Here is a 13,419-nt window from a genome sequence, read left to right as displayed (position 1 = left end):
CTGGCGACCTTGTTATAAGAGGGTTTCCCTATGCTCATATAATCTTTGCTGTTCCTCAGGTATTGGAAAACACATCAATTGAGGGGGGTTAACAATTAATGACACCAATTACACTTGTATTGTATAGGTAATTAAATATCCTGCTTAAAACCCATCTATGATTTGTAATTTGTACTACAGTGGACTCCAGTTATAACGAAGTCCTCGGGACCGGCAGTTTTCTTTCGTTAAATAACCAAACATACATACAATAAGAATACATAGAGTGGATAATTTGCAGCCTGAATTTTTACTTCATTGTAACTGGAATGTCGTTATATAAATTTATAAAATGGGTTCAAGAATGTAGCCAATAGGAAGCGCTGAAATGAGTCACGTGTGCGTTGGTTATTTTAGTCCCATTGCACTGCGTGTTATCCTATTGCCGATCGTGTGTGCGTGAGGCGGCTCCTTTGAATTGCATGCATACGCGCTGTCAATCCTGTAAACAACTTCTAGTTCGGGCTGCCGGCCGGCCTTTCTTGTGCATTAACATGTGTGGCGCACGTATACTCTTATACGTGCAGTACTTATATGTGCGGGATTTCCGAGTGCGACGTGCGTTAATGTTTGGGACGAACATCTTCGGACATCTTGACCCACAAAGGTACGTGAAAAATGCTTTTTAGTTTTCGACCCATTTTATAAAACAAATGATGCACAGGATTATTTCGTGGCGTTAGTGGAGATGCAGCTCACTCTCGGGTATTTACAATGTAGTGCAAAAACCACTCGGCTTCGCCTCGCGCATGTTTCACAATTGTAAATACCCCTGAGTGTGCTACATCTCCACTAACGCACTCTATCCTGTGCATCATTTGTATAATAACCGTGTTCGTTATAACGGGAGTGCTTTGTACTCGTTAATAGTGTTTTAAAGGGTACAGTTAAACAGAAAACAATGTTTCAATTTAAGCTTCTTGTTGATAATGTGTCTGTTAAAATTCCAGAATTGTTAAAAACCTCATAACTGAAATTAAATAAATTTATAATTAATTGTGAAATTGGCAATGTAATAATGAAGATACAGTGTATAAGTTCCTTTTGTTTTTCTCAAATTGGTCAGTTCTTGTCAATACCTTTCTTTGTACAGTGTACTAATTTAATGAATTCAATAAGGTCCATCTAATCTCTCTCCAAATCTAAGATATGCAGTGAATTTCAGAAGTGACAATCTGATTTTGGCAAAATGATCATTTCTTCTAATTTCCCCCTAGGACTTGATGGGTAACAGAAAGCATGAAAAGAAACAAACTCCTGATTGATACAGATACAGTTTGTTATTCCAAAGGTTTGTCAATACGAACATGAAACAAGGTTCGTTATTCCCAAGGTTTGTTAATCTGAGAATTAAATGAGGCTCATTATTCTGAAGGTTTGTTAATCCAAAAATGAATAAAAAGGTTTCTTATTTCAAAGAGTTGTTAATCTGAAACAAAATAAGGTTTCATTTTTTTTTTTAAAATTGGTTAGCCACTTCACTAGATTTCAAAGCAACATGATACATAAGCTTGCCTGATGTAACAATTTACAGAATTCATCAATCATGTTCAAACACAAAGGATGAACTTGTGTAGACCAGATGACCAGAATGGTCTGTCAATTAACACTTGAGAAAGCATCCATTTCATTATTTTGTATTGACTGTATTAAAAATATTTTTCTATTGATATTACCAAATACCACTATTGCTGTCTGACAGATGTGCTGGCAAGCACCATTTATTACTTGAATAATCATTACATCACAGATGCTTATCTCAGTGAATTTAAAAACCAACATGTCCTGTTGGTACAAATTACCCCTTTTCTGCTCATATGTAAAGTGGAACCCCGAACTGGCTTTTTCCATCAGAACGAAGTAAGTAGAGCAGCAAAGGTGATCATAAACTGTAAACTTACTCGGGACAGACAGCACGTTGTGCAGATAGGCTTTACAAGAAAATTATACTTTACACACAGACACACATGCATTCAGTTCCACTATTGTGGGCACAAATTACCATCATTATTATCAATTGTGGGCACATTTTTTTTTTCTCATACTCTATCATGGAAAAAGAAAACTAACAGTCTGAACTCAGGCATTGACTAATTTTCTTATTAGACCATAATTATTTGAAAATCAATCAATATCCCTGTAAGAAGTGTACAGGCTCAACAAAATCCAAGATTATTCTGTGTTAGATCTTATCCGACTTTCACAAATCACTCGATGCACAGTCTGTTTTCAAATTTGTAGAATTATCAGTTTAATTCAGTCAATAAGTAGTATGTTCACTCTTTCTTTTTTTTTTTTTTTTTTTTTTTTTTGGGGGGGGGGGGGGGGCAAACCTACACACATAATCATTACTGAGCAATGAAATGTACATGATTTATGTGCATAAATGAGCTAAAATCCAAACAAAAATCAACATGACTTCAGACAGAGACAAAATGACACACATTATATATATCATGACTTTATACAAAGTTTGAAAGCAGTGCCTTAAAATTCAAAACAAAACATAAATCATGAGAATGCACCACCAGGGATGCTTACTGGTACAGGTGTACTGAACTTGATCTTCCATTGTCACGATCTTTTTTTTTTAATATTTCAGTCAGCAGAATTTCCTTTCACAACACAGGGTGTGGAAAACTGTTTACAAAATTAAATAAAATTAGATAATATCATACAATGTAAGACTGTTTCTAAACAAGGCCATACACATTGTATGTTTGCATTTAGTGATCAAATGATACTTGAAAGAAACAAAAATCTGTACAGTCTTTGAGCAATTATAGCATCTGTAACTGCTATAATTCAATTTTTATTGTGTATCATCAGCTTACGAGGCAAATTATAAGGTGCTATTCGAATACCATCTTGCTCGTGCCAACAGGAACTCGTCTCTATATCTATAAATCATGTTTTTTTTGAGAGTGCTAGATCAATCAATGTTAGAGGTGGCAGCGGGAGCAAATTCATTGGTATTGGCTATTTTGTAGGACACGAATTACCATACAATCTGAGAAAATGTATATAGTTTGCAAAATTAACAGCATATTCAATTTATTTATAACTAAAATTTAAAATGAAAAACAAAGGAGGCAGCTACATATTACTGTACAATGTAAAACCAGAAACATTTGCAATACGAAACTCTCGAAATTTGCTGACCATGTGAAAATTTATGAGAATAATACATGTACTAGCAATACAGGAATTTGTTGAACTTTTGCATACATTTTACTCAATTGCAAATCTTGGCTCCTTGCAAAATTGCAAAAGTTTCATGCATGGAGAAAACTTCTGGTTTTACGGTATTTGAATTTTACTTGCATCTTGTCAAAATGGAGGGATGTCCACAAGTTTGATTTACATTACACTAGGCTGCCAATTTCTGTTAAACAAGTGGACTAGTGAATCTGGAAACATTGTTGTCATCGGAGATTAAGAATGGATGACCTCCTCAATAATTCAAACAGTGTACTCACTACTGAAGACATCAACTCTCAAAAACTCCACTTAAGGTGTGTATTTTGGTTGACTACAGAATTCAAAATGCAGCGAAATTGACAATCCATCCATCTTGTAAAACCCAAATTCAAGAAGTACTGAATCAAAGCATTGTGCCCAAGTAATGTGGTTTCTACTATAATATGTCGCTAAACACATAATGAATTTTCTAATTAAATGGAAAAGAAACAAATTATGGATCAGAGCATTTTTTTTTTGTCTTTGTTGTGGGGTAACATACACTATTTGTGCCTAACATTCAAAGAACTTCCTAAACAGGCTAAACTATGCCAGGCTTTCATCTACTATAGCTGTATTGTTAGATACTTCAAGCATAGTATCAGTGTACCTGCAAAACATTGTGTTTTTCCTTTGAATGTTTAAGTTGCTCTGCACGCGTGCAAAATCGCTGATAACATGCATGTGTAAGGTTTGATGTCTTACAAAATGTGCATGGATGTGAGAGCATCTCTACAAGAAAATGTTTCACGCATTTTGTCAAATGTTATTTGTTGTTGATCATTGCCAGAGCTCACAATATGCCGACTCCCTGTTTTAATTTTGAGTATGGATCACGTAACCCCACGAGTAGCCATAATAAGGACTGCTGCATATATTCTTCTGAAGTAATTGGGGTATCCCTGAGGGGACGGGCCACCAAGTAAGCAGCCATAAAGTCGAACCTCTGTGGACTGTTGGTTCATGGTGGTTTCTAATTGGTGCAACGTCGATGTCTGCATTAGGATAACTAGCACCAAAAAAATCCCAAATGTGATGGGACTACTGATCAAAGCACTACAATGTTCTTGCAGAAGTATCAATATCCTCCAGCCCCTCTTATCTTGGGGAAAAAAAGATTATGCATAATTTAAGTTTGCATTTTGAAGACAGCTTAAAGAGGTACATTGAACAAGGGGAAAGAAAAAAAATACTTTAACACACATTGCCAGTACTCTAGTTCATTATAACACAAGACTTGGTCGAGGAGTGGATAAGTTCTTACTTTTTTTAATTGCACAGAATGCTGGTAAAAGTTGATTTTTCAGGAAATGACAGAATGGAAACCTACATAACCAGAGAGATCTGATTATGACCATCTATGTTTCTGAGCACTTATTATTTTCTTTGTGGCTTTTATGAAAAAACTAAGGCACCATTATTGACAATTTAGCCACATTTGTGTAACCTCCTTATATTAGCACTTGTGAGATCTTCTCAGGAATGCCCCAATTATAGTCACAACTCATCTCTTTGTACTTGACTATCGTGAGGTGGATCAACGATACGACCCATAAACAAAACTGCCTTAGACCGACGATCCCTGATCAAGAACATGAAAGGATGGTCAAACTTTAGTTCGTATGGCCTTGGGGCGATAGAGCGGGCCATCATGTGGACGGCCGTAGCAGCGGCTGCTTCACTCCCCTCTTCATTAACTTCGATGAAAGATTTGTGGATCACCTCGGAGATGAAGAGAGAGCGGTCGCCCGTGATGCCCTCAAAATTAGCGAGAGTAGCGCTGAAAGGATCAGTCATACCCATTGCAGCGAGCGTGGCCGGCAAACTGAACGTATCTTCAAGCTTGAACTTTGGGAAAGTGATCTCAGCCTTTTCCCGCATGAGATCGCCATCCCAGAAGTCCAGGACCTCTTGGGATAGCTGCGCCTCCACGCCAGCGAGTCCATCTGTCTGCCAGGGCAAGACTGCCAGCATGCTCAAATCCTTGTCCACATAGGGCATCTCCAGGACAAAACATTTCCTGGTCTTATCATCACTGATCTGAAACCAGCCCGACTGGCTCATCATGTCCATGAGGACTGCTTCGTGCGGCTTCCTGAATGTCCCCGGTTCTGTGTCCTCTGGCTCGAAAGGTTTGTCCCACTTTCCTTTGAAGTAGATGGCATTAATCAGGATGAGCTTTGTCAGGGGGTTGACATGGTCTGGAGATATCAGATCCCTGATTTTTCCCTCAGTCTGTTGGGATACCCAATCATTGATCCTTGCTTGTACTGCAGGGTCAGTGAAGTCCTCGACTGCCTCTAAGGCAGAGCCGTAGAAGGCCTTGGTGCTGTCAAGGAACTCCTGGACAAACTTTGCCCCAGCTTTGCCATAGAGCTTGTTGGCTCCCCTCAAAACGTAGCTGCCCGCAGACTCGTATAAAAGCGAGTTCAGTTCCCTGAACGAATCGTGCAGTTTCGACTCCTCCATCTTGTCGAAGTGGAGCACTTTACTCAGCTGCGCCGATGAGTTGCCTCTTGCTCCGAGGTGCGTCATCGCAAGGGCTGTCGAAATGCTGAGAGGGGAGAAGAAGAGATTTTGACCTTCGTGGGTCCCCTGAAGCGTCTGGTAGAGATGAACAGAGAATTCATTGTTGGCCCGAGCGAGATTCTTTACTTGATCGGAGACTTCTGTTGATTTGACCCCTGACTCCATGGCCACAAACAGCATTAGAAGAGTCAACAAATCTGCAAAGACACAGATGACAAAAAGAAAAAAAAAGTGAATAGAAATGATGGAAGAGTGTACAAACTATAGTGCTTTCTGTTTTACATATAGTGTTATGCTGTTTGTCACTTTCCCCTGATTTGTGTTTTAACATGATTTGCCCCGGAAAAGTGAACTCTAAATTTAAACTACAAACTTTGCAGTTTATATTTACATCACATCGTGTACATGTGCACCTATAGGTAGTAAAACAGGTCACAGGTACACTGTAGCATGATGCAGAAAAAAACAACAACCAACCAACCAAAGAAAGAAAGAAAGAAACAAACAAAACAGTTGACACAGCAGCACAGAAAGAGTTAAAGGCAGACGATCGTCATCCCTAATGGTACGTAAACTCCGAACGACCAAAGTTTGTGCATGCAATGGCGTAATGCCAGACTTGGTGCTACATGTATATATCCATAAACGTGTGGGACAATGCTGCCACTGAGACATGTGTGTGTATGTGCGTGTGTGTGTACGCATCATACACAAACATTGTGACCGCGAGCTGCGGTGATTGGAGGAGAGAGGCCAGAAGACGCGTGGCTCTTTTGGCCTCTCTTCATGCGCATGCGCACTGAGAATGTGCGTCCATTCGGAAGCTCTCGTGGCTCGCTCGGACAGCCATTTTGGGTCAGGAGATTTGTAGCACAGAACTCTTGTAGTCTAGAGTGTTGTTCGCTGACCCATTGAGCCAGCGCTATTCTCATTCGGGGTCACTACATTTGATACAGAATGGGGGAGGCAGCGTGTTGCGTTCGTCTCCATGCCGCACAAACCACTCGCCACGATTGTATGCCTTTAAAAAAATAAATCATCATTTATTATACCAGAGGACACTTTAAACGAATATTGCACAACATACTTTTTTATCTCTCATTATTTGAAATGCGGTCATCTGCATTCTAGAGAGAATCAATTCAAGATGATAGGCCTCCTGAAACACAAAATCAAGCTTCATGGTCATGAAGCAGGGAGTAATTTTTAAACTCATATTTATTAGCAATTTCAGCTGATGAACAATATTTCAAATGGTATTCTGTACACTTCTTTGGAAGAAAACTGCTACACAAAAGATAGTTTGTGTAGCAGTTTTGTAAAAATGCATAGAAAATTGCAATGAGGGGGAATTTTTTCCCCGCGAAGAAAAGTACCGGTAGTGATAGTGTTCACGGGGATGGCTAGTAACTGATCAGGGAGAATCAGAGGAAATGTTGGGGGATGATTGTTCCAATCCTTGTGGGATTCATTTAAGAGTATGATTGAGGGTACCACCTATCGTCACCCTAAGGATCTGCAGCTTGTTTATAATTCCACAAGCATAAAACAAAGTTGCTTAATTTTTACCTCAAATATGCCATAAATACTGCAGTTTTGAATGTCGTGACCGTCCTCTTGATTCTGAATCTCCGTAGTGAAATAACACAATATTAGTGCATGCGATGCATTTTCTTCGCGCAGCTTGAAAGGGTACCTCACGATCGGCACCCCTTCCCTCCATAGGTAATACACGTGAATTCCACAGTCGTGCGTCGTTACTGAGCGGATGTGTAATTGAAACGTGTTCAGTTTGGTTTGTTGTACTGGTAGTTTATTTATGAGTTTGATTTTCGTTTCTTCGTTTTTATTGCTTTCATAGCTAGTGGCACTTAATCCCACGCATACCTTTTTGTTCTATACGCAAACAGCCATGATACGCAGGGTGCCGATGTCAAGGTACCTGGTAGACAGAAAGATCCGTCTGTCCGGAGGACTCTTTTGTATTTTGCCATTAACGCTGTCCTCCGTAGACAGATGGAAGGTTGTAGTACCCATTGCTGTGTGGATGTTCTTAACCACTGTCTCTATGGAAAATTGGGTGAGGTACCTCACCCTTCTCGATTGCGTCTAATTCATGGCCCTAGGTCGGCAAATTTAAGCTTGAATAGTTAAATCAACTATTTAAGAATAGACTACACTCACCAGATTAATGAATAATCCAATATTTCGGTAGAATTTTCAACGCAAAACAGACATCAACCAGCCCGTCACGTTGTCACGTTCAAACTGCAGAAACATACAGTATGAATCTATTAGCCAATCACATGCGAGGTAGTTTCTACGTGTTGCTTTTACTAAAAAAAGTACCTCGCATGTGATTGGTTTACAGATTCAAAATGGCGACCTACAGCTAGCAAACGGCGATTTTGCGATATGGATAAAATTTCTGCATTATAACCGCGTTACTGTGAGTATTTCGATTGCAAAATGTGAGAAATTAACCCCAAATATTGCTGCATAATGTGTCATGTCATGTCAAACTTGTTTGAATGTAAAAAAGCTGTCTGAAATTTGGTTTATCGTAACGTTTGATCTGTGCGCGTTGCTCCACACAGGAGCTGGGATCATTGACATCAGTCTGTATACGGAGGGGATCCGTGAAGCCAGACGCAGTCTCCGCGGAACATTCCCCGACGGACAGATACAGACCGATCTTTCGGTCAAGGTACCTGGTACCCTGCCGATAGATGGTACCCTTACCATACTGGTACATTATATATCGGTATCTATTGTTTTGTGAAAATTACTTGCTTCAGAATGATCTCATATTCAAGTAATGTGCAGTTTAATGTTTCCAGGTTACCATGCCTGTACAGTGATGGGACATTAAATTGCACATTACTTGAATATGACACCGTTCTGAAGCAAATAAAATTCACACAACAGTAGATATATAATGTACCGGTACTCTTAAATGAATCCCACAAGAATTGGAACAATCATCCCCCAGCATTCCCACTGATTCCCACTGATCAGGTATTAGCAATCCCCTTTAAGATAAACTATCACTAAAAGTATCAGAGTTTATGTTACATGAGACACAGCCGAGTATTCTTTTCAAGACCCAGAGTACTCTTAGATTTGGAGACTAGAAAGTTGAGGAATGTAATTTATAGCAATACACAACATTCAACAATACACAAAGCTGCAAACACTTGCACACCAAAGCAAGAGAGATTTCTAGCAGAATGATTTGAGGAAAGTATCTGTATAATCACAGTATATATTGCATTACATCCCAACGGGCAAAACTACCAAATCTGGAAGGCTTTGATATTGCACTATTTGCAGGATGTGGAGATATTGTCAGGGAGACTTGGTAGTTCTGGGTGCATGCTAAAAAAAAAAAGTAAATTTAATCGCATATGAATATCAACCAACTGTCCTGCAGTTCAAAGCCTAAAGCCAGGCAAAGGTACAATTGATTTGAATATGTGTGATCTATTAAATGAAATAATTATCAGAAAAATCAGTGAACATATTTGTTTGCAAAGTTCTCTGTCTTACCTCGGAAAGTCATGGCGGCTGATATGAAGATACTAGATGACGGTATAAACTGTTACAGCTGTGCTGGTAAACTATAAGGTATAATGTGTACCTTGTTACCGCTTTTCTCCAGGTAGGATGTCATGCAGGTACGCGGTGAATCCGGTGCGCCCAGAAATCAGCCCTACCTTGACCATTGGCTTCACAGTGACTACCTGCACAGCTAGTATTTCGAGCTGACAAATATGCTACTTAACAGACAGCTAGCTGCGACTATAGACTAGACAGAAATCGCAACTTCATTCTACTAAACATGATGGTTTCTTCCTAGTGCACAGCGGGCCTGTGAGATTTTAATGTAAACTTTATACGCCAGGAAGGACCTTTCGTTTCGTTTACACCGAGCGCAGGATACCATTGTCACATACGTGCTTATCAACGTACCCGTATGTACACGTGTATCTCTATTGTTTACCTATTGTAAGCTGCTGCTGAAGTATACTGAGTTAGTATCGGTAGCCAAACTACACTTACCTCTCTTGTATTCGATATAGAAAAAGATGCTTATCTGTTCAACCGTGTCGTGCTGGCTAGTTATACGTGGAAGGGGGATCACCCGACACTGATGTCATCCCTGTCATGTATGAGTAGACCCTCTACACGTAATTCGCCCCTGACTTTTAGCCTTTCCCCCATGCAAGCAACCCTGGGGATAACCGCACCACCACGGCACCAGCGACCCCAACACGTACCTAGCGCCCCGCGCCGGGGTTACCCTGGGGACTGTCTGGAATCGAAGCAAGCAACCACGACTGCTTAAAAGGGATTTACTAGTTTTGGTTGAGACCTAATTTCAGGTTTCTGACATTTTTTTATGAGATAATGAGAAACCTCTTATGAAATATGAAAGAGCATGTAATTCTATGAGGAATTCAACGTTTATTTGATGAAAATTGGATTTGAAATGGTTGAGATATCCAAAAAAGAGCGATTCTAATAAGTGTCGGACCCACACTTTATTACGATCGCTTTGTTTTACTTTGTTTTTGGATATTTCAGTCATTCCAAACCCAAGTTTCATCACATAAGCTTTGAATTCCTCTTAAAATGGTATATTCTGTACTAATACTATATCATGAGTGTTTTCTTGATATCTCGCAAAAAGTTAAAAGCCCAATTCTCATCTCCACCAAGACTGTACAATCCCTTTAAATGTTTTATGAGGAGATAGTAAACCCCAACAGATTTTCAAGCGATTACGTAAATTTGCCGGGAAAGGTCCAGTCTACATGAACAAACTGTTAAATTCTAGCAAGAGTGATACCACGCTTTACTTTCACGCGACAATTACCTAAGGTGACGCAGCGTCATCACATCAGAAGTTTGTGGGGGAGTGTCCCCTGTGAACCTACGTATGATTATGAATACACTTGTTGTTTAGTTGTAGGTGCTGCTACTATTCATTTACCAATTTCTGTTGGGTAGAGTCGACACACTGGTTGCATTTCGATTTGAAAACCAATATTGTTTCGAGAACATCGCAGTGAGCCTGCTGACAATAATTATATTTTCATTAATGACGAAAGACTAGAGAGCTCACTGGCTGGTTTGGTTCATGGAGCTAATACTGTAGTTCATGTACCTCCATAATATTATGGGCCATACGTGTAGTGACCAGGGAGATGTTAGATCGACCCTTGGTGTGACCGAAAGGTCAGTGGTATATTTCTGAACGCGCGCAGGCGGGGATTCCCCTTCTGCACGGGGCCATTGCACGTGGAGCTCTTGCATCCTCCACAGCGGGAATTTTTATTGTGGCTCCGTGGTTATTAGTTTTCTGAGTTTCCATCAAAGAAAAGAAATACGCCGTAGAATGTCAGAGGAGGACACTTCATTGGTAATTTCAACAGTTTGTTAACTATCAACAAGGGATTTGCAATAATTACTAGCAAAATATTATTATGTATAGGCCGATCGGATAGGACGTAAGTTTTGTTGATAATGGAAGCGACACTATCACACGGGCGTGCAGATCAATGATAACCCTATCCCCCTCCCCTCTTCCCCCTCCCCTCCCCCTACGGAACTGAAAAAAAAAAATCGAAGGAAGGAACCTGTGGATACTTTTTGTGTTGTGATGAACCCAATGAAGACGAGCTGATTTTGCTATAACACACATTTCCATAGACCTCTGCGCGAGTATTCCATGGGGATTAGTCTTCAATGGGTTAACAGACACAGAAAGTGGGGGATGCACCCCCCCCCCCCCACGCCCCCTCCCGTTCCGCGACCCCTGCTACATGGTCGTAGCTTCTCGGACCGAGACGTGACGTAATGAACTGCGTGCACGTCAACACTTCCACGTTTTGTTGCACTTTGATTTGTTGACAAAGAGTCTGCGGTCGAAGATAAGGCAATCAGAAGAATTTGACTCCCACTTGAAGCAGAATCTAAATCAATTGAACGTCTGTCTGACGCTCATGATCCACCCGCGTGATTACCAATCATGGGGGGGGGGGGGGGGAGGGTGTCAACAATAACGTTCAAAATCTTCACTAACATCAGGATTAGAGCATAGCCCATAAGACTAATGTAAGTTTACTCGCTATTCGAAAGGTTCGTTAATCCGTAATGAAGGTTTAAAAAAAAAAGTTTCGTTATTGATCCGAAGGTTCGTTAAGCCGAAAAAGAAATATTAAGGTTCGTAATTACGAATTAAGGTTCATTAGGATACATCATCTTGCTCTCATTTACTGATTAATTAAGGAACCTAATCCAATTTCCCTATTGTTGTGCAAAAGAGAATTATGAGCTGGGTTGAGGGCATCTAGTCGAAAGTCAAAATTGCTTTCCACTTGAACTTTCGTGTGTGGGTGGGTGTGTGTGTGTGTGTGTGTGTGTGTGTGTGTGTGTGTGTGTGTGTGTGTGTGTGTGTATGTGCGTGTACGCGCGTTCGTGAATCCGTATTTTTTTTTCGGTCAATATGCCAAGAAATCGTGTACCTCGCTGTCATGGATATCAACAGCAAAACACAGGCTTGTTTTCCACTTTTTTTAAATAAAGGTTTGTAAAACATCCTATGTGCCGAAACAGTTCCTTTGTATTTTCTTTTTGCACACAACATTTTATCACGCATGGACAAACGTGGACACATTATACAATGTCTATAGACCTATATTATACTCCATATTCGGACTGAAACACACGCTATAATGTACGAGCAGGGACCACCTCCCTGGTATGAGGGTAGACGGGATAATATGCATTTACGGGGTATCCATTGGACACGACGTACTCATTTATTATTATTTTTTTTGTCCTAATTTTGATACCTGAATTGCCTCACTACCCAGTAGAATGTCTATAACATCAGACGTGCTTGTTTATATACCAAAATCCCCTTACCCTTAAGATTCATATACAAGATTGATATATTGGAAGATAACAGCATTTTCATTCCTGACGAACGGGAAGACTCCCGAAAATTTGGATTTTTAATAAAATGTCAATTGGCATTTAATCTCTTGTGGTTCAATTCAGTTTATAACTGCCAATACGCGGATCAAATTATATATATATATATATATATATATATATATATATATATATATATATATATAAATATACATATATATATATATATATATATAATATATATATATGTATATATATATATATATATATCCCTAGTTGGCACCTTAGGGAGACATATTGGGGGGAAGTGTCTTCATTAGGGAGACAACTGGTCATTAAGGAGACAATTTTCGTGTCTCCATTGCGTAAATTGCCATTGAACATGTATTTTAAAATTTGCATATAAAACAAATGGAAATGTCTTCCAAATGACCCATCTAGGAGTATATATATATATATATATATATATATATATATATGTGTGTGTGTGTGTGTGTGTGTGTGTGTGTGTGTGTGTGTGAGCATTAATATATATTATTTTATATGACCCTCGAACTGTTAAGGACCCATCGCTTGGACTCTCGATCTATATGGTAAGGATTTCCCCGTGTAGACACAGTCACGTGACAGTAGAATTGGTTCCTTTTCTTTTCGCTGTTGAAATGCTTG

General features: G+C 39.6%; 1 protein-coding gene across 3 annotated transcripts; it reads right to left on the bottom strand.

Moving 5' to 3' along the window:
* Positions 1-2,371: 2,371 nt before the first annotated feature.
* LOC139742666 (leukocyte elastase inhibitor-like) lies at positions 2,372-9,989 on the bottom strand. 3 transcript variants are annotated; one of them, XM_071653195.1, is made up of 2 exons: positions 9,871-9,989; positions 2,372-6,005 (listed from the first exon to the last, which is right to left on the bottom strand). In XM_071653195.1, exon 2 carries the CDS (start codon positions 5,986-5,988, stop codon positions 4,777-4,779), a length of 1,212 nt encoding a protein of 403 aa, XP_071509296.1. In that variant the 5' UTR covers positions 5,989-6,005; positions 9,871-9,989; the 3' UTR covers positions 2,372-4,776. The 3 variants fall into 3 exon arrangements, with proteins under 3 accessions (XP_071509296.1, XP_071509297.1, XP_071509295.1); XM_071653196.1 differs by lacking the exon at positions 9,871-9,989 and adding an exon at positions 9,449-9,724; XM_071653194.1 differs by lacking the exon at positions 9,871-9,989 and adding an exon at positions 9,358-9,392.
* Positions 9,990-13,419: the final 3,430 nt, after the last annotated feature.

This window comes from Diadema antillarum, unplaced genomic scaffold, assembly GCF_040938485.1.
Source record: "Diadema antillarum isolate AM-2024a unplaced genomic scaffold, OU_Dant_1.0 seq00001013_RagTag, whole genome shotgun sequence".
NCBI classification, from domain to species: domain Eukaryota; kingdom Metazoa; phylum Echinodermata; class Echinoidea; order Diadematoida; family Diadematidae; genus Diadema; species Diadema antillarum.
Note: the sequence above shows the minus strand (reverse complement) of the source record. Positions and strands in the feature narration are given on the sequence as shown.